The sequence below is a fragment of the Pseudophryne corroboree genome, chromosome 1 (assembly GCF_028390025.1).
Source record: "Pseudophryne corroboree isolate aPseCor3 chromosome 1, aPseCor3.hap2, whole genome shotgun sequence".
NCBI lineage: Eukaryota > Metazoa > Chordata > Amphibia > Anura > Myobatrachidae > Pseudophryne > Pseudophryne corroboree.
Window position 1 is genome coordinate 828092867 of NC_086444.1, and position 20779 is coordinate 828113645.

Here is a 20779-nt window from a genome sequence, read left to right on the forward strand (position 1 = left end):
TACAATAGAAATATGCTGGTCATTCCTGAGCGGCGACTATTCAGATGTTACCTCCTTGTGAGGAAATAACTGCTTCTCAAAGTTACCATTACTCCCAAACAGAGTGCAGTGGGAACACTGGCATCACAACCTTTGCTCTTATTTTTATATACTGGCGGACAGGCTCATATGAAGACCTCTTAACTAAATCCATGATGCCCTCTCCGGGGTATTTTTACAATGTGCACAACTTAACCAAACATCGAAATTGCTGTAATTCAAGATGCCCCTTTCAAATTTCAGCCCTTATGGTGTCTAAATGGGATAAGCAAGGAACATCTGTCATTTATAGTTGGTTAGCAGTAGCACTGCAATTGGGCTGGGTATGACATCCCGGTGGTTGGGATGCCGGCAGTCAGAAGACCGACCAGCGTGGGGGCCATGATGCCGAATATCTATTTTAGCCATAAGAAAAAAATGTCACTAAGTAAATGTATATTGATTATGGCAAAAAAAGCTTGTCTAATCCCGTACTAGGACCATTTGTTTCTCTCCTATTCTGGGAGAGATGTACCAAACCTCCGGGAGAGCTAAAGGGAAGAGATGAGTACCAACCAATCAGCTTTTAAACACAGCCTGTAAAAAGACAGCAGCTGATTGGCTGGTATTTTGTCTCTCTCCAAGATTTGATATATCCCGCCCTCTGTGTCTCAAAACATATTTTTGGACTAATTTAATTTTACTCATTTCAACAGAAGTGATATGTTAAGATTTGATTGCGGATCCTCATTTCCATTATCCTTTCAGACTCATATTTATTCCTGCAACACAGATCAATCCCTCCAGAGTAGGGTTTTCACCCAAAGGATACCTGATGTATGCATGTAAATGAGTTTACGTACTTCATTATTACAAACCTGCACAGTCAGATTGGGTTACATGGACGTCTGCCCTGAGTAAAGCTATATAATATACTTTGTTCTACATTACATTTTTATAGGAAAGACGCTAAAGTGATTGGTATGATAAAACAGAAGTGTTGCACATCCTTGTAGATGTGAATGACATATTTAATTTTGTCAACTGCTGGCATCACTAGTAATCAAACATAATGTATTTCCCTATGGTGGGCATGCCGGGACACAGCCATGTCAGACAGCAGCACAGATAATATACTTCACACTTGTTTATATATGTACGGTGTTTGAACACTTACCATTACCAACATTGTCTCTCATTACCTCAACCAGATATTACTCTGCCCTGGCCCCTTCATCCTGTACACCAGTTTCCAAAACTCCGCCATTACAGTCCAGGTTTTAAGGAAATCCATGCTTGAGCCCAGGTAACTTATTTAGTACCTCCGTCAATTTTATTCAACCATCTGGACTCAAGCATGGATATCCTTAAAACCTGAACTGTAGTGGCAGTTTTGACATGCTTCTGGACACAAAATTTTCTTTCATGACACATTTAAAAAAAGTAAAACAGTAAATAAATATTTAAAACAAAAAAATAGGAATTTAATACCTACCGGTAATTCATTTTCTCCTAGTCCATAGTGGATACTGGGGTCTTGTACTTTAGTACCATGGGTATAGATCGGGTCCACTGAAGCCTGGCATTTTAAAAACTTTTAGTGTGTGCATGTGTGTGCTGGCTCCTCCCCTCTATGCCCCTCCTATCAGACTCAGTCTAGGAAACTGTGCCCAAGGAGACGGATATAATCTGAGAGAAGAACAATACAATACAACAGCGGTGAAGCAAGCCAACACACAACCATAAACGAAAGGAGGGCGCTAAACAGAACAGAGGATAGCAACACCAACCTAACCAGGATAGCAAAGCTATCCCAACACAGAAGAGGACCGCAACATTGGTCCAACCAAAAACTTACACAGGTAAGCAGGAATGAAGCACTGAGGCGGGCGCCCAGTATACACTACAGATTAAGAGAAAAGGAATTACCGGTAGATATTAAATTCCTATTTTCTCTTACGTCCTAGTGGATACTGGGGTCCTGTACTTTAGTACCATGGGGAAGTCCCAAAGCTCCCAAACGGGCAGGAGAGTGCCGAGACCCCTGTAAAACCGCCTGACCAAACTGAAGGTCAGCCTTGGCCAAGGTATCGAACCTATGGAATTTAACAAACGTGTTCGAACCAGACCAAGCTGCAGCTCGGCACAATTGTAGGGCCGAGACACCCTGGGCAGCTGCCCAGGAGGACCCCACCGACCTCGTTGAGAGGGCCTGAATAGAAGTCGGCAAGGGCAGAGCCACCGAAGTATAGGCCTGTTGAATGGTCAACCTGAGCCAACAAGCAATAGATTGCTTAGAAGCTGGCCAACCAATCTTGGAAGCATCATAAAGGACAAACAGCGAGTCAGATTTCCGATGACGTGCCGTCCTTTTGACATAAATCTTCAGAGCCCTGACCACATCCAAGGACTCAGTGCCCACAAAAGCGTCAGATAACACTGGAACCACAATAGGCTTGTTCACATGAAAGGCAGACACCACTTTAGGTAAAAACTGAGAACGGGTCCGAAGTTCCGCTCTGTCTTCATGAAAAATCAAGTAAGGGCTTTTACAGGATAAGGCCTCTAATTCAGAGACACGTCTGGCAGACGCCTATGCCAATAACATCACCGTCTTCCAGATGAGAAACTTCAACTCCACCCTATGTAAGGGTTGAAACCAAACCGATTGGAGAAAAGACAGAACCACATTGAGATCCCACGGAGCCGTGGGAGGAACAAAGGGCGGTTACATATGAAGAACTCCCTTCAGGAAAATCTGTAATTCTGGCAACAGGGCAAACTGTTTCTAGAAGAAAATAGAGAGCGCCGAAATCTGGACTTTAATGGAGCCTAGACGTAGGCCCATATCCACTCCCGCTTGTAGGAAAAGCAGAAAACGATCAAGTTTAAACTCCACAGGAGAAACCTTTCTACTTCCACACCAGGAAACATACTTTTTCCAGATACGATGATAGTGTTTTGACGTAACCATCTTCCTGGCCTGGACCATGGTGGAAATAACCGGAGAGAGGAGACCTTTCTTTGCTAGAATCTCCCTCTCAACCTCCAAGCCGTCAAACGTAGCCACTAAGTCTGTATAGACGAACGAACCTCGCTGAAGATGATCTTTTTGGAGCCGCAGAGGCCAGGGATCCTCCAGAGACATGGGCCCTCATTCCGAGTTCGCTCGCTAGCTGCTTTTAGCAGCCACGCAAATGCTAAGCCGCCGCCCTCTGGGAGTGTATTTTAGCAGAAGCAGAAGTGCGAACGAAAGGTTCACAGCGCTGCTACAAAAAAAGATTGTGCAGTTTCTGAGCAGCTCGAGACCTACTCCTAGCTTGCGATCACTTCAGACTGTTTAGTTCCTGTTTTGACGTCACGAACACACCCTGCGTTCGGCCAGCCACGCCTGCGTTTCCTCAGGCACGCCTGCGTTTGTATCTGACACGCCTGCGTTTTTCAACACACTCCCCGAAAACGGTCAGTTACCTCCCAGAAACACCCACTTCCTGTCAATCACTCTGCGGCCAGCAGTGCGATTGAAAAGCGTTGCTAGACCTTGTGTGAAACTGCATCGGCTGTTATGAAAGTACATCGCACATACGCATGCGCTGAAGTGGCGTTTTTGTGCCTGATCACTGCACAGCGACCGAAAACAGCTAGCGAACAACTCGGAATGACCCCCATGGTCAGGAGGTCCGAGTAGCTCGCTCGTCAAGGCCAATTTGGGGCAATTAGAATTGCCTGAATGCTTTCCCTTCTTAGTCTGATCCCACAACCATCATGTGTCCTTTCCATCATTTAGCATAGTCACTGTGTATATATTTATTGTTGCCAGTCTGTTATAAAATTGTGCCCGTATATTGGATTAGGTGCTGTTCCTGGCGTAGGATATAACCGTGTGCCTACTGCACTGCAAACAGCCCTCCCACCGCACTGAGTCAGTCGGGTGTTTCCACACAGGAGAGCCGCGGCTTACAGCTGACACGCGCGGCGTTACTGAATAGAACGCTGCGGGACAACAGAACCACACTCTGCAGTCATTAAATGTGGGGCCCCGATAACTGGATACATACATATATATCCCAGTGAGGGAATAGTGATCAGTGCGCTATTGAGGGGATATATTACAACGGGATGTTACACTGTATGTAAGAGAAAGGGTAACACATACAGTGTTTATGAATGAATCTCCCATTGCGTGCAGTAAATGAAAACTCTATGGAAAAAAAAGAAAAAAAGAAAAAAAATTATATATATATATATATATATATATATATATGAAAGTGTCATAGAACCTTTAATACACATCATACACGTGTGTGCAATAGGTGCTGACAGGTAAATCAACAAGCGTGGATTATAACCACACAGAAAAAGAGCGTTGCAATTCTAGCAATAAAAATTATTATATATAAAAAAACATGTGCTCTAAGTTCAGCAGTACATGAAAAACTGTATGTGAGATGTGATATAAACTTCCCCATACGTCACGTGTGTATATATATATTTGGTGGTGATACACAAATCATTAATAAGGTTAATGACATAGAGAGCAAAACATCCTGAATAAATTATAAATTCAGGCTTCATATATAGGGAGCAGCAGCACTGGGAATTCTCCTAGGGGCAGCAAATTCCTAACAACAGGAGGCACTTAAAGTACGATCCACCACTCAAATATAACTAGTCAGTGATGCGCACACTGCAAAAACCATAATAGTGGTGGCATATTGGAATTGTAACAGGAGCATTTCACTCCTAGATACAAAGGTATCAATATCAGACACAAGGCAACTAGCATTGCTACAGATATTGCAACAGTGTTCAGATACTGGAGACAGTGAAGAAACACAACAATTACAGTGACTAAGCTTTTTAATTCACTTTATTATGTTTTCACAATTTATTCACATGCACTATATTTCGCCTATGTTTTAAAGAATTCAATAAAAGCTATATTTTAGATGAGTGGTCATCTATCATGATAGATATTTGACTTTATGAAAATAATACAGTCCGAGTGTGCCCAATATAGGGAATTCTTTCTTTCTTCCTTTTTTGACTTTCTACGGTTATGATATCCCTGGAGCACCTCCCAATAAAAGGCATACATATGCTTTATTGAATAAAGGGAAAGGACATAAAATAATACATGAATATAATTTATCAAAATAAATGTCTGTGCGACCCCTCTCTCTTCCTTGACATCCACGGTGTCGTCAGTACGTCCACTGCTACAGCCTGTGGATCGCTCATTCTGGAACAGTAACGGCATAGCTTCTTGTTGAGTCAAGAAGCCATCAGATCTATCTGTGGCCAGCCCCACCGGTGAATTAACTGTTGAAACACCTTGGGTTGTAATCCCCATTTCCCCGGATGGAGGTCGTGCCTGCTGAGGAAGTCCGCTTCCCTTTTCTCCTCTCCCGGAATGAATATGGCGGAGATGGCCCTTGCGTTCGCCTCCGCCCAGAGGAGGATCTTCGACACCTCTCGTATCGCCACTCTGCTACTTGTTCCCACTTGTCGGATGATGTACGCCACTGCCGCGGCGTTGTCCGACTGAACCTGGATCGCCTGATGAAAAGCCTGTAGAAGAGCATTGTAAACTGCCCTGAGTCCCAGGATGTTTATTGGTAGGGCAGATTCCTGTCGTGACCAAATCCCCTGGAACTGGGCCCCTTGGGTCACAGCCACCCAACCGCGGAGGCTGGCATCCATTGTCAGTAAAATCCACAGGTGGATATTGAAACTCCTGCCCTCCACCTGGTGAGGAACCTGTATCCACCATAAGAGAGAAATCTGGGCTTGCGGGAACAACGTCACTTCCTGATGCATGTGAAGGTGAGACCCTGACCACTTGTCCAGCAGATCCAGCTGAAATGGTCTGGCGTGAAATCTGCCGTATTGGATTGCCTCGTAAGCAGCCACCATCTTGACCAGTAATTGGATGCAAAGATGTATGGATACCTTGAGAGGACCGAGCACCGAGCGAACCATAGCCTGGATAGTCAAGGCTTTGTCCCTTGGGAGAAACACCTTTTGAGACACTGTGTCCAGTATCATTCCCAGGAACTGAAGACGTTGGGTCGGTTCCAGGTGAGACTTCTGAAAATTTAGGATCCACCCATGATCCGTCAGTAGTCGAGTTGTCAGATCGATGCTGTCTAGCAAACGCTCCCTGAACACAGCCTTTATTAGGAGATCCTTCACGTAGGGGACTATGTTCACTCCCATCACGCGCAGCTGCAGCATCATCTCCGCCATGACCTTGGTGAAAACCCTCAGTGCTGTGGATAAAACAAAGGGTAAGACCTGAGACTGGAAATGGTCGTTCAATATGGCGAACCTGAGGCAAGCCTGATGAGGGGGCCACATGGGAATGTGTAGGTAAGCATCCTTGACACCCAGAGATACCATGAACTCCCCCTCCTCCAGCACGGACACTACCGCCCGCAGGGATTCCATCTTGAATTTGCATACCAGCAGATACAGGTTTAGAGACTTCAAGTTCAAGATGGGGCGCACCGAACAGTCTGGTTTGGGTACGACAAAAGACTGGAGTAAAAACCCTGGTTGCGTAACTGAGGAGGTACAGGCACCACCATCCCTGTCTGTAAAAGCTTTTGAATAGCCTCTTGCAAGGTAACTCTTGCTGCGGGTAAAGCTGGTAAGCCCGACTTGAAAAACCTGTGAGGAGGAAGTGTCTGGAATTCCAGCCAGTATCCTTGGGAAATGAGGTCCCTCACCCAAGGATCCCGGCAGGACTCCACCCACACGTGGGCATAGTGTTGAAGGCGAGCACCTACCTGAAAGGCACCTCTCCGCTGGGGCCAACCGTCACGCAGAAGGCTTAGCGGCAGGAGATCCGGTGGTCTGGTCCAGGAAGACGGCAGGTGCAGGTTTACAGGACTTACCACGAGATCCTCTGGAGGTGGTGGAGGCCCCTGCCTCTGAACCTTGCCACACGAAAGGACTGCAAGGAGGGTCCTGTGTAAGAACATCTAGCAGGTGGCGCAGCCGACGGCAGATCGGTAGACTTACCCGCCGTAGCCTGGGAGATCCATTTATTCAATTAATCTCCAAACAAGGCATCACCTGTAAAAGGAAGATTTTCTACACCCTTTGTGGAGTCAGCGTCAGCAGACCACTGACGTAACCACAGAGCCCTGCGCGCCGAAACAGCCATAGCAGTAGTGCGCCCATTTATTTTACACAACTCCTTAATAGCTTCGCTCATAAAGTTTGCAGCATCCTGTGTATGTTGCAGCAGAGTAATGACCTCATCCGGGGTAGAGAGTCTAAACCTTCAATAAAAGTGTCAGTCCACCTGACTACCGCCCGAGAAATCCACCCACAAACTATTGTGGGGCGCTGTGCCGCGCCCGCTGCCGTAGAAATTGCTTTGCGTGTAGTCTCAATCTTACGGTCAGCCAGCTCCTTCAGGGATACAGCCCCTGGTACCGGTAGTACTAATTTTTTGGACAGTCTGGATACAGACTTATCGACTTACAGGGGTTTTTCCCATATCTTCCTGTCCTCAGCAGGAAGGGGAAAAGTAGTTAATAACCTCTGAGGGATCTTACATTTTAAATCATGGTTTAACCAAGCCTCTCTGGCCAGGGAGATTAATTCCTTAGACACAGGCAAAGTTGCTGAGGTCTTTGGTCTAACATTAAAATATAATTCCTCACCTGGTTCCGACTCCTGACCTGGTATGTGGAGGACCTCTCTAATATCAAAGATGAGAGCCTCCACTCCAGGGGACAGAGAGCTGTCCTCATCCATATCATTATCATCCACATCCGGCTGATCAGAGTCAGAATCAGACTGTAATGCCTGAGGCAGTGAGCGTTTATGGGATACCACTAGAGGGGGCTGATAAGCCTTCTTGGCATCTGCAGCCTTAGCCACTCAATCAACAGATTGTATTAGCTGTATCTCTCTTTTAGCAGCCATTAATTCTGAATTTACATTCTGCATCATGCTTTTGAAGCTATCTAGCCAGTCAGGTGCCTGTGAACTGTATCCTTGTGGTGACAAAGAACGTTGCTCACACATGAGTGACCCCGCTGAAGAGGGGGTTGAATTACCAGCAGTACACATTACCATGTCCACAGACATTTTGGACAACCGTAATACAGCTTAGCCCACTGACTAACACCTCCACGCAGACCCTAGAGAGCACCTGGAGTGACACTGAGGAGCGGATACCAGCACACAAACACAGCAGCACAAAGTGTGAAAGTATGTGTATGACCTGATAGGAGTGCAGTGGCGCTACCGCTGGCGTGCTCCCCACTTCTATGACCCCCTGGTACCAGCTTACAGTCTGTAGCAGCATGGATCCCTGGAGGAGCAGCGTTCATGCAGCCTGATGATCCGCAGCAGTAGGAAATGGCGCCTTCCCGCCTCTTTTCCAGCTCCGGAAAGCCCCGCCTCCTGTAATGGCGCGCAGTCCCTGACAGTAATTTTATACTGGCAATGTTAAAAATAACATTAGACATCCATATACAGTCCACACAAAGCCTTAAGACAGTTAGTACTGTGAGGCCTGTAGCCCAGAGCCAGTCTGTCCGTGGCGGGCACTGCAGCTCCGGGCCCGTGACCGCTGTGTGACTTGCCGCCAACAGACCAAGGTGTAACACTCACCGCACCTGGATCTTCGGCATTTGTTAAGAGGGTGGCGGCTAGCTGCCGGCGTGGGCACACACACTAACGGAGTGTGATCAGCACCTCAGGAGCCCAGTGTCCTGTCAGCTGGGATTACGAACCATAAACCCTCAGGAGGTTGGTTCGGTCCCCTTCTAAGTCCCACGAAGCAGGTAGTCTGGTTGCCAACCAGAACTACCTGAAAATAATAAACTTAAAAGAAAAATCTCTGGAGCTCAACAGAAGTGCACCCGGCTCCTCGGGCACATTTTTCTAAACTGAGTATGATAGGAGGGGCATAGAGGGGAGGAGCCAGCACACACTAAAAATTTTTAAAGTGCAAGGCTCCAGTGGACCCAATCTATACCCCATGGTACTAAAGTACAAGACCCCAGTATCCACTAGGACGTAAGAGAAAAGAAAATGACCAAACAATCATTTTTGATTCTTGGGGTCAATTCAATTCAGCGCGGATTGAATAGTGACGGGAATTAGCTCCCGGTGCTATTCAATTCAACGTGTTGTTATGTCGGAGAAGGCCGTTTCTTGCGGACTAAACAGGGCGTTTTGTCGCAAGAACCGGCATTCTCTGACTAAAGTGCTGGGGGCGATGCTGTTTCTGGCTTGCTGAGGCCAGAAACAGTATAAACTAATGTTAAAAAAGGATAGTAGAAGTCACCTCAGCGTTCCATGTACGGTCAAAAAAAGCTCTCAATCTACTGAAACTCTTTTGTGACTACTAACAACCATAGATTTCACAGGAGGTGCATTGTCATATAGCAGTTTTACCTGTCTGAAGTAAATCATCCAGTCTGGGTTGATCTGAGCTACCATATCATATGGGGTCACCAGGTAGAGAAGATGAAAGTGATTCTGAAGGACTAACCCTTCCAGGCCTTTTCTCAGATCACTGTACAACACATCACAGTAAGATAAATCAATAGATCCTAAAAGAGATTAGACACATTAGTGACTACAAAAATACAAAGTAAAGAATTACACAAATCCATATCCAGAATTTGGGTTAGGATCACACTGCTCACCTTTATAGGTTGCCTGACCTAGTCTTGTGACCTCATATATCTCTTGCTCTGTTTCATGGCCTAGTTTGCTGCATATAAGACCTTTCTCTACTAAATACTCCAATGATTCCTTTGTTATGTCCCACAAAGACGTTTCTTTACACAAATGTTGTTGTTGAACACTGAATAGAGTACAACATGCAAAATTGTATATGTCCTTAGCCGTTTCTGCAATCTGGGGAAAAAAAAATAATACATCTTATTTGATATGACTTCTCATTGATACAACAACAACACTGCAATTAAAGAAAGGTGTATAATTATACTGCTCAACAATAATGAAAATACTTTTAACCAGACAATGTAGCTATTGTAAACCTTATCAGAATTATGTTTCAGCAAGTGCAAATAAAAGGCACTAAATAAGAGGAATTTGGTGACAATGAAGCCACATGCCTCATGTTACAGGTAGCAGCCATTCACATCATGCACAAGGTATGTTGATGACATCATGTTAATGGAAGATAAGTAACATTAGGAAAATGAATAATGGCAACTTTACATTTATTTAAAGATTCTCTTTTTAAACAAAGTAGCTTGATAGTTACAGGGCACTCCCCAACAGGCCCTTTAGTACTAGGCCCATTAAGCATGCTATAGCGAATTGGTAGCATTCTGAAAAGTCAATGGTATGGTTATCATCTCAGTTATTCTAAAAAAGGTTTTACAAATTCATAACTAAAGCCCATTACAAAGACATTCACTAAGTAATATCATCAGATATGTGGTTTGTAGACTAACACTATATATACATTATATCTTTAAGGGATACCTTCAGGCCAACTAGTGACAGCAGCATACTTTGGAAACCTTTTCCGCAGTTATACATCAAGTTGCTGTAACAATTCTCTAGTGGTTTACTAACCAATTCCTGAACCTAAAATGTAAAAGAAAATGAAAAATAAACATGTAAGCTATGAATCACCAATACTAAAAACTTAGAGCCACTTTTAATCTTAAGCGTGTTCAGGTGTACCATCAACATGCTGCTTTGCTAATGTGCAGCACTTTTTAATTATTATTGCTTATGTGCTTATAAAAACTTGAAATATATACAATTTTTAAAAGCAAATAATTTTTTATGCAAGACCACAGCAAAAGAAAAATATACCCTATGTACTAATACAATTGCCTGTTACCTAAACTAGAGAATCAACTTTTCCCACACCTACTGTATATGCTTTGGATGACTTAGGGGGAGATTCATCAAAAGTATAAGATTATGGGGTCTACTTACTAAGTCTTGGAGAGATAAAGTACTAAACAAATAAGCTCTCATCTGCCACGTTAAAGTCTGTGTTTGAAAAAGGACAGCTAGAAACTGATTGGTTGTTTTTTTGTCTCCAAGCTTTGATTGATCTCCCCCTCAGTCCATACACTGTGCTTCATTAGAGCTCTACAGGCACAATGGATGGCTGCCAGTGCTTATCAATAAAATAAAATAAAAAATATTGGAAGAAAATGAAAGTAGTGAGCAAGCTCTGTGACACAGGTCACAGGAGAGTTTCTATTAGGGGAAAAGGTGGGGCAGAGCCATTGGCAATACATGGAAAGCATGGTTGATTAAGAAAAGGTTGAACAGAAGTAGAAAACCCCCTTTAAGTAAAATTGATACAAATAATAAGAATTTACTTACCGATAATTCTATTTCTCATAGTCCGTAGTGGATGCTGGGGACTCCGTCAGGACCATGGGGAATAGCGGCTCCGCAGGAGACAGGGCACAAAAGCAAGCTTTTAGGATCACATGGTGTGTACTGGCTCCTCCCCCTATGACCCTCCTCCAAGCCTCAGTTAGGTACTGTGGCCCTCATTCCGAGTTGTTCGCTCGGTATTTTTCATCGCATCGCAGTGAAAATCCGCTTAGTACGCATGCGCAATGTTCGCACTGCGACTGCGCCAAGTAACTTTACTATGAAGAAAGTATTTTTACTCACGGCTTTTTCTTCGCTCCGGCGATCGTAATGTGATTGACAGGAAATGGGTGTTACTGGGCGGATACACGGCGTTTCAGGGGCGTGTGGCTGAAAACGCTACCGTTTCCGGGAAAAACGCAGGAGTGGCCGGGGAAACGGTGGGAGTGCCTGGGCGAACGCTGGGTGTGTTTGTGACGTCAACCAGGAACGACAAGCACTGAAATGATCGCACAGGCAGAGTAAGTCTGGAGCTACTCTGAAACTGCTAACTCGTTTGTAATCGCAATATTGCGCGTACGTCGGTCGCAATTTTAAGAAGCTAAGATTCACTCCCAGTAGGCGGCGGCTTAGCGTGTGTAACTCTGCTACATTCGCCTTGCGAGCGAACAACTCGGAATGAGGGCCCGTGCCCGGACGAGCGTACACAATAAGGAAGGATCTTGAATCCCGGGTAAGACTCATACCAGCCACACCAATCACACCGTACAACTTGTGATCTGAACCCAGTTAACAGTATGATAACACAGAAGTAGCCTCTAAAAAAAAGATGGCTCACAACAATAATAACCCGATTTTTGTAACAATAACTATGTACAAGTATTGCAGACAATCCGCACTTGGGATGGGCGCCCAGCATCCACTACGGACTATGAGAAATAGAATTATCGGTAAGTAAATTCTTATTTTCTCTGACGTCCTAGTGGATGCTGGGGACTCCGTCAGGACCATGGGGATTATACCAAAGCTCCCAAACGGGCGGGAGAGTGCGGATGACTCTGCAGCACCGAATGAGAGAACTCCAGGTCCTCTTTAGCCAGAGTATCAAATTTGTAAAATTTTACAAACGTGTTCTCCCCTGACCACGTAGCTGCTCGGCAGAGTTGCAATGCCGAGACCCCTCGGGCAGCCGCCCAAGATGAGCCCACCTTCCTTGTGGAGTGGGCCTTTACAGTTTTAGGCTGTGGCAGGCCTGCCACAGAATGTGCAAGTTGGATTGTGCTACAGATCCAACGAGCAATCGTCTGCTTAGACGCAGGAGCACCCATCTTGTTGGGTGCATACAATATAAACAACGAGTCAGATTTTCTGACTCCAGCTGTCCTTGAAATATATATTTTCAATGCTCTGACAACGTCCAGTAACTTGGAGTCCTCCAAGTCGCTAGTAGCCGCAGGCACCACAATAGGCTGGTTCAAGTGAAACGCCGAAACCACCTTAGGGAGAAAATGAGGACGTGTCCGCAGTTCTGCCCTGTCCGAATGGAAAATCAGATATGGGCTTTTGTACGATAAAGCCGCCAACTCTGAAACTCTCCTGGCTGAAGCCAGGGCCAGTAGCATGGTTACTTTCCATGTAAGATACTTCAAATCTACAGATTTGAGAGGCTCAAACCAATGAGATTTGAGAAAATCCAAAACTACGTTTAGATCCCACGGTGCCACTGGGGGCACAATCGGGGGCTGTATATGTAGTACACCCTTGACAAAAGTCTGTACTTCAGGCACTGAAGCCAATTCTTTCTGGAAGAAGATTGATAAGGCCGAAATTTGAACTTTAATAGACCCCAATTTGAGGCCCATAGACAATCCTGCCTGCAGGAAATGTAGGAATCGACCCAATTGAAATTCTTCCGTTGGGGCCTTCTTGGCTTCACACCACGCAACATATTTTCTCCAAATGCGGTGATAATGTTGAGCGGTCACTTCCTTCCTAGCTTTAATCAAGGTAGGAATAACTTCCTCTGGAATGCCCTTTTCTTTTAGAATCCGGCGTTCAACCGCCATGCCGTCAAACGCAGTCGCGGTAAGTCTTGGAACATACAAGGTCCCTGCTGAAGCAGATTCCTTCTTAGAGGTAGAGGCCACGGATCCTCCGTGAGCATCTCTTGAAGTTCCGGATACCAAGTTCTTCTTGGCCAATCCGGAGCCACTAGTATTGTTCTTACTCCCCTTTTCCGAATAATTCTCAGTACCTTTGGTATGAGAGGCAGAGGAGGAAACACATACACTGACTGGTACACCCACGGTGTTACTAGAGCGTCCACAGCTATTGCCTGAGGGTCTCTTGACCTGGCGCAATATCTGTCCAGTTTTTTGTTGAGGCGAGACGCCATCATATCCACCTTTGGTTTTTCCCAACGGTTCACAATCATGTGGAAAACTTCCGGATGAAGTCCCCACTCTCCCGGATGAAGATCGTGTCTGCTGAGGAAGTCTGCTTCCCAGTTGTCCACTCCCGGGATGAACACTGCTGACAGTGCTATGACATGATTTTCCGCCCAGCGAAGAATCCTTGCAGCTTCTGTCATTGCTCTTCTGCTTCTCGTGCCGCCTTGTCTGTTTACGTGGGCGACTGCCGTGATGTTGTCCGACTGGATCAACACCGGCTGACCCTGAAGCAGCGGTTTCGCCAAGCTTAGAGCATTGTAGATCGCTCTTAGCTCCAGTATATTTATGTGAAGAGACGTCTCCAGGTTTGACTATACACCCTGGAAGTTTCTTCCCTGTGTGACTGCTCCCCAGCCCCGTAGGCTGGCATCCGTAGTCACCAGGACCCAGTCCTGTATGCCGAACCTGCGGCCCTCTAACAGATGGGCACTCTGCAACCACCACAGGAGAGACAACCTTGTTCTTGGTGACAGTGTTATCCGCTGATGCATGTGCAGATGCGATCCGGACCATTTGTCCAGCAGATCCCACTGAAATGTTCGTGCATGGAATCTGCCGAATGGAATTGCTTCGTAAGAAGCCACCATCTTTCCCAGGACTCTTGTGCATTGATGTACTGACACATTTCCTGGTTTTAGGAGGTTCCTGACAAGTTCGGACAACTCCCTTGCTTTCTCCTCCGGGAGAAACACTTTTTTCTGAACCGTGTCCAGAATCATTCCCAGGAACAGCAGACGTGTTGTCGGGGTCAATTGAGATTTTGGAAGATTCAGAATCCACCCGTGTTGTTGAAGCACTACTTGGGTTAGTGCTACACCGACTTCCAGCTGTTCTCTGGACTTTGCCCTTATCAGGAGATCGTCCAAGTAAGGGATAATTAATACGCCTTTTCTTCGTAGAAGAACCATCATTTCGGTCATTACCTTGGTAAAGACCCAAGGTGCCGTGGACAAACCAAACGGCAGCGTTTGAAACTGATAATGACAGTCTTGTATCACGAACCTGAGATACCCTTGGTGTGAGGGATAAATTGGGACATGCAGATAAGCATCTTTTATGTCCAGGGACACCATGAAGTCCCCTTCTTCCAGATTCGCTATCACTGCTCTGAGTGACTCCATCTTGAACTTGAATTTCTGTATGTACAGGTTCAAGGATTTCAGATTTAGAATAGGTCTTACCGAACCGTCCGGCTTTGGTACCACAAATAGTGTGGAATAATACCCCTTTCCCTGTTGTAGGAGGGGTACCTTGACTATCACCTGCTGAGAATACAGCTTGTGAATGGCTTCCAATACCGTCGCCCTTTCTGAGGGAGACGTTGGTAAAGCAGACTTTAGGAACCGGCGAGGGGGAGACCTTTCGAATTCCAACATGTAACCCTGAGATACTATCTGCAGGATCCACGGGTCCACCTGTGAGCGAGCCCACTGATTGCTGAAAATCTTTAGTCGACCCCCGACCGTTCCTGAGTCCGCTTGTAAAGCCCCAGCGTCATGCTGATGGCTTTGTAGAACCCGGGGCGGGCTTCTGGTCCTGGGCAGGGGCTGCTTGCTGCCCTCTCTTACCCTTTCATCTGCCTCGGGGCAGATAAGACTGTCCTTTTGCCCGCTTGTTTTTATAGGAGCGAAAGGACTGCGGCTGAAAAGACGGTGTCTTTTTCTGTTGGGAGAGGGTCTGAGGTAAAAAGGTGGATTTGCCGGCAGTTGCCGTGGCCACCAGATCCGATAGACCGACCCCAAATAATTCCTCTCCTTTATATGGCAATACTTCCATATGCCTTTTGGAATCCGCATCACCTGACCACTGTCGCGTCCATAAACTTCTTCTGGCAGATATGGACATCGCACTTACTCTCGATGCCAGAGTGCAAATATCCCTCTGAGCATCTCGCATATAAAGAAACGCATCCTTTAATTGCTCTAGAGTCAATAAAATACTGTCCCTATCCAGGGTATCAATATTTTCAGTCAGGGAATCCAACCACACTACCCCAGCACTGCACATCCAGGCTGAGGCTATTGCTGGTCGCAGTATAACACCAGTATGTGTGTATATACTCTTCAGGGTAGTTTCCAGCCTCCTATCTGCTGGATCCTTGAGGGCGGCCGTATCAGGAGACGGCAACGCCACTTGTTTTGATAAACGTGTGAGCGCTTTATCCACCCTAGGGGGTGTTTCCCAGCGCGCCCTAACCTCTGGTGGGAAAGGGTATAATGCCAATAACTTCTTAGAAATTAGCAGTTTTCTATCTGGGTTAACCCACGCTTCATCACACACGTCATTCAATTCCTCTGATTCTGGAAAAGCTACAGGTAGTTTTTTCACCCCCCACATAATACCCCTTTTTGAGGTACCTGCAGTATCAGAGATCTGCAAAGCCTCCTTCATTGCCGTGATCATATAACGTGTGGCCCTATTGGAAAATACATTTGTTTCTTCACCGTCGACACTAGATTCATCTGTGTCGGTACCTGTGTCGACTGACTGAGGTAAGGGACGTTTTACAGCCCCTGACGGTGTCTGAGACGCCTGAGCCGGTACTAACTGGTTTTCCGGCCGTCTCATTTCGTCCACTGACTTTTGTAATGTACTAACATTATCACGTAATTCCATAACTAAAGCCATCCATTCCGGTGTCGACTCCCTAGGGGGTGACATCACCATTACCGGCAATTGCTCTGCCTCCACACCAACATCGTCCTCATACATGTCGACACACACGTACCGACACACAGCAGACACACAGGGAATGCTCTTATCGAAGACAGGACCCCCTTAGCCCTTTGGGGAGACAGAGGGAGAGTTTGCCAGCACACACCAAAAGCGCTATAAAATGTATATAAACAACCCTAAAAGGTGTTGTTTCTGTTATATGCGCTTTTAATATATAAATATCGCCAAAATATGCCCCCCTTCTCTTTGTTACCCTGTTTCTGTAGTGCAGTGCAGGGGAGAGTCCTGGGAGCCTTCCTGACAGCGGAGCTGAGCAGGAAAATGGCGCTGAGTGCTGAGGAGAATAAGCTCCGCCCCCTTTTCGGCGGGTTTTTCTCCCGGGTTTTGAGATATCTGGCCTGGGTTAAATACATACATATAGCCTTAATGGCTATATGTGATGTATTCTTTGCCATCAAAGGTATTAAATATTGCTGCCCAGGGCGCCCCCAGCAGCGCCCTGCACCCTCCGTGACTGGTCAGTGTGAAGTGTGTAGCAACAATGGCGCACAGCTGCCGTGCTGTGCGCTACCTTCATGAAGACTGAAGAGTCTTCTGCCGCCTGTTTCCGGACCTCCGATCTTCAGCATCTGTAAGGGGGATCGGCGGCGCGGCTCCGGGACGAACCCCAGGGTGACCTGTGTTCCGACTCCCTCTGAAGCTATGTCCAGTAGCCTAAGACTCCAATCCATCCTGCACGCAGGTGAGTTGAAAATCTCTCCCCTAAGTCCCTCGATGCAGTGAGCCTGTTGCCAGCAGGACTCACTGAAAATAAAAAACCTAAAAACTTTTTCTAAGCAGCTCTTTAGGAGAGCCACCTAGATTGCACCCTGCTCGGACGGGCACAAAAACCTAACTGAGGCTTGGAGGAGGGTCATAGGGGGAGGAGCCAGTACACACCATGTGATCCTAAAAGCTTGCTTTTGTGCCCTGTCTCCTGCGGAGCCGCTATTCCCCATGGTCCTGACGGAGTCCCCAGCATCCACTAGGACGTTAGAGAAATTATAATAGTTATAGAATTTGCACATGTTCATGTCCAATATAACAGATTGACATGTGTCAATCATAGATTTCGATAGATCCATTACATGTACCACTAAAAATATAAATTAATGTAAAATGGTTCCATAACGTTAACAAGCAAAAGGATTATTAGTATTATTATCATCCTCCATTTATAAAGAGTAGATATCTTACACTCCCTGGATCTATTTAACAGGTAAGGCACAGATGGCGGCATCAGTCTTCTCAGCAATCATAGGGGAATTTAAGTAGTGCTCAGTATCAGTACCCAGCTGGGGCAGAGAATCCTGGTCAAGATAGTCATTCTCACTTACTAAAGGTGGGAAACTACAAGAGACTAATGCGTGACAGCAGTAATAACAGGCTGAAAGAAAATGCTCTATACAGATATCTACTAGTGATGAGCGAGGTTCGGTTTTACTCGGTTCTCAAAACGGCATCTTATTGGCTATCCAAAACACGTGACATCCGTGAGCCAATAAGATGCCGTTTTGAGAACCGAGTAAAACCGAGTAAAACCGAGTAAAACCGAATCCGCTCATCACTAATATCTACTAGATATTTATTAATATCTGAAAAACTACTTAACTTTTATATTTATGACAAACACTCCCTATTTGGGTCCCCACACATGTACTACAATCCTCCATCTACAATGGCTCCCCTTCAGAGTACAATTCAAACTTCCTCTCCCATTTACATATCTAACCTTAAGTGACCTACGGATAGTGGCAGTTTAGGTCTACCCTTTCTACAGAATTACTATTATGCCACCCAACTGAGTGATATAATCTCATGGCACACACCCCCTGGAATAAAGAAATGGGATGACATTGGAAATGCACTGTTCACTTGCTAACCACATATTCACAGACTGGCCTTGGCCTATGCTCATCCCCCTATTCTATTCACACTAACGACCTGGGATGCAGGGAATAGACATTTGTAACTCGTATACCCTTTAATGCCTATTTGGAAGCATCCTTTATTCACCTGGGTTCTCTGGTAGAATAGCCAAACCCTGGCTTTTATAAGAAATTACACATGGTTTGCACATTTCTGCCCAGTTTGCTCCCACCACATTTGCGGACTTTCATTAATATTCTCGTTCCCCTCTACTCTTTACTATCCCTATTTACAGGGTAATGCGCCGGCCTTCTCCATTTGAATGTCAGTGCCTGTATTCCGTGGGACTTAAGGGTGCTATACCAGTGTTATATTTTTCCATCATATCACCCAAACACCCCCCCAAAGGAAATTTTGGAACAAGAGTGGGAACGCAATCTCTGGTTACAGCATGATGATGATGACGGATGGTCTTGCACCAGACAACGGATTGCTAAAGCTTCCATAGCTTTCCTTACATTCTCTACATTTGATGTCCATGCTATATACTTCTTCCAACCTGTTCACCTTTGAGTAGCTGTCATTTACCCAAACTTCTTAACCTCCCCGCTTGGTCTCTCCCAGTGGACCTTCTCACACTCCCATGTGAGTGGGCACTCACTTGACCTAGTCTTCACTTACCGACGTGATATTTCTGACTTTTCCAACTCTCCATCCCCCTTTCTGACCATCACTTGCTCTATTTTAACTTCTCCATCTCTGCTTCTCCATCTCTACTGAAAAGCTTCTCTCTGAAAGCTTCCATCGCTAAGCATAACATTGAGGCCATCAACACTGTTTTCTTACAATGCCTGTTTGACTCCCTTCTCTCCTATTCACTCTCTCCTGTCCTGAACAAGACACTTCCTTATACAATGCCTCCCTTACTTCTGATCCTGACTCTGATGCTCCAGCAACCACTATTCACTCTCGCAGATCAACACCTCAACCCTGGCATTCCAAATTCACCAGATAGCAGAAAAAATGTTCACGCTCTAAAACAGATTTCCTCCATTTCAAATTTATGCTCTCTTCCTATAGTGCTGCCCTTTCTGTCTGTAAACAGTCATACTTCAAGAACCTCATCTCCACCCAGTCTTCGAACTCCTGCCGTCTCTTTGCCACTGTCAACTCCCTCCTCTGCTCACCCCCCACCTCGATTCCCTTCACTCTCTGCCCTTGACTTTGCCACCTTCTCTACATACAACATGGACTCCATACGCCAGGACATCACATCCCAACAGAACCTCAACAACCCACACCCTCCTTTCCCCGACCACCTCTACCCAATTATCTAACCAACTCTAAATCTTTTTCCCCTGTAACTAGGGATGAAGTAATTAGAGATGATCAGCTCGTATTTAACTCAGATTTTCCCACCAAAACAGGAAATCAAAATGAGGCAAAACTTTATAATTTCTCGCCAAAATGGCATCTTTGTCCTTGGAAGATTATGGTGAGAAAACTTCACCTTCCATGGGCTAAAATTACATTTTAGTGGGAAGAGATTACATTTTGCCTCATACTGAGATCCTATTTATTTTGCCAGTAAAAACCAGTCAAATCTGAGCTGCTCAATTCTAGAAGTAATGTCCGTCATACAGTCCTCTCCCTCCTCGGCCCTATCCTCCCTTGCCATCTCCGCTACCGCTCTCCTTCTGCATGTTCCCATCTTTCCCACCTACTCAATCTCTTCAGGCACTGTCCCCTCTGCCTTCAAGCATGCCCTTGTCTCCCCTCTTCTTAAAAAACCTACTTTGATACCAACACTCTCTCCAAATACCGACCCATCTCTCTCCTCCTTTTTGGAGGCTTATGTTCTCCTCACTCGACTGAAACTGCCCTCACGAAAGTTTGCAATGACCTCCATGCTGCCAAATTTAAGGGCCACTAGTCCCTGCTTATTCTCCTTGACTTCTCTGCTGCTTTTAACACTGTGGACCAGATCCCCCCCTCCTTCCCCCTCCACCTGCAAATCCTTCATTCCATTGTTATGCATGATACTGCCATCTCCTGGCTGTCCTCCTACCTCTCCTTCTCTGTCTCCTCTCATGACTCCACATCTCACACACTTCCCCTAACAGTACCGTAGGTGTACCCCAAGGTTCTTTTCTTGTATCTCCCCTTTTCTCTCTCTATACGTCCTCTTTAGGTGAGCTCATTCGCTCTTTTGACTTACAATATCATCTCTAGGTTGACGATACTCAAATCTACCTTCCTTCCCTCCCCAGCCCTCTCCTCCTTTCTCCTCACTTGTATTTCCAGCTGTCTCTCTGCTATCTCTTCTTGAATGTCCCAGTGCTTTCTTAAAGTTAACATGTCTAAGACTGAGCTGATCA

The 20779-nt window shown here is 45.7% G+C and overlaps 1 protein-coding gene across 3 annotated transcripts in view; it reads right to left on the reverse strand.

Annotated features, from left to right (window-relative positions):
- Window positions 1–20779, reverse strand: part of HELQ (helicase, POLQ like) — a 120468-nt gene that overhangs the window by 27510 nt on the left and 72179 nt on the right. For all 3 annotated transcript variants that reach the window (XM_063919746.1, XM_063919748.1, XM_063919740.1), the window contains exons 12-14: window positions 10507–10611; window positions 9696–9909; window positions 9442–9599 (exon numbers count right to left, since the gene is read on the reverse strand). In XM_063919746.1, coding sequence (XP_063775816.1) covers window positions 9442–9599; window positions 9696–9909; window positions 10507–10611 — 477 coding nt within the window. The remainder of the gene's footprint in view (window positions 1–9441; window positions 9600–9695; window positions 9910–10506; window positions 10612–20779) is intronic.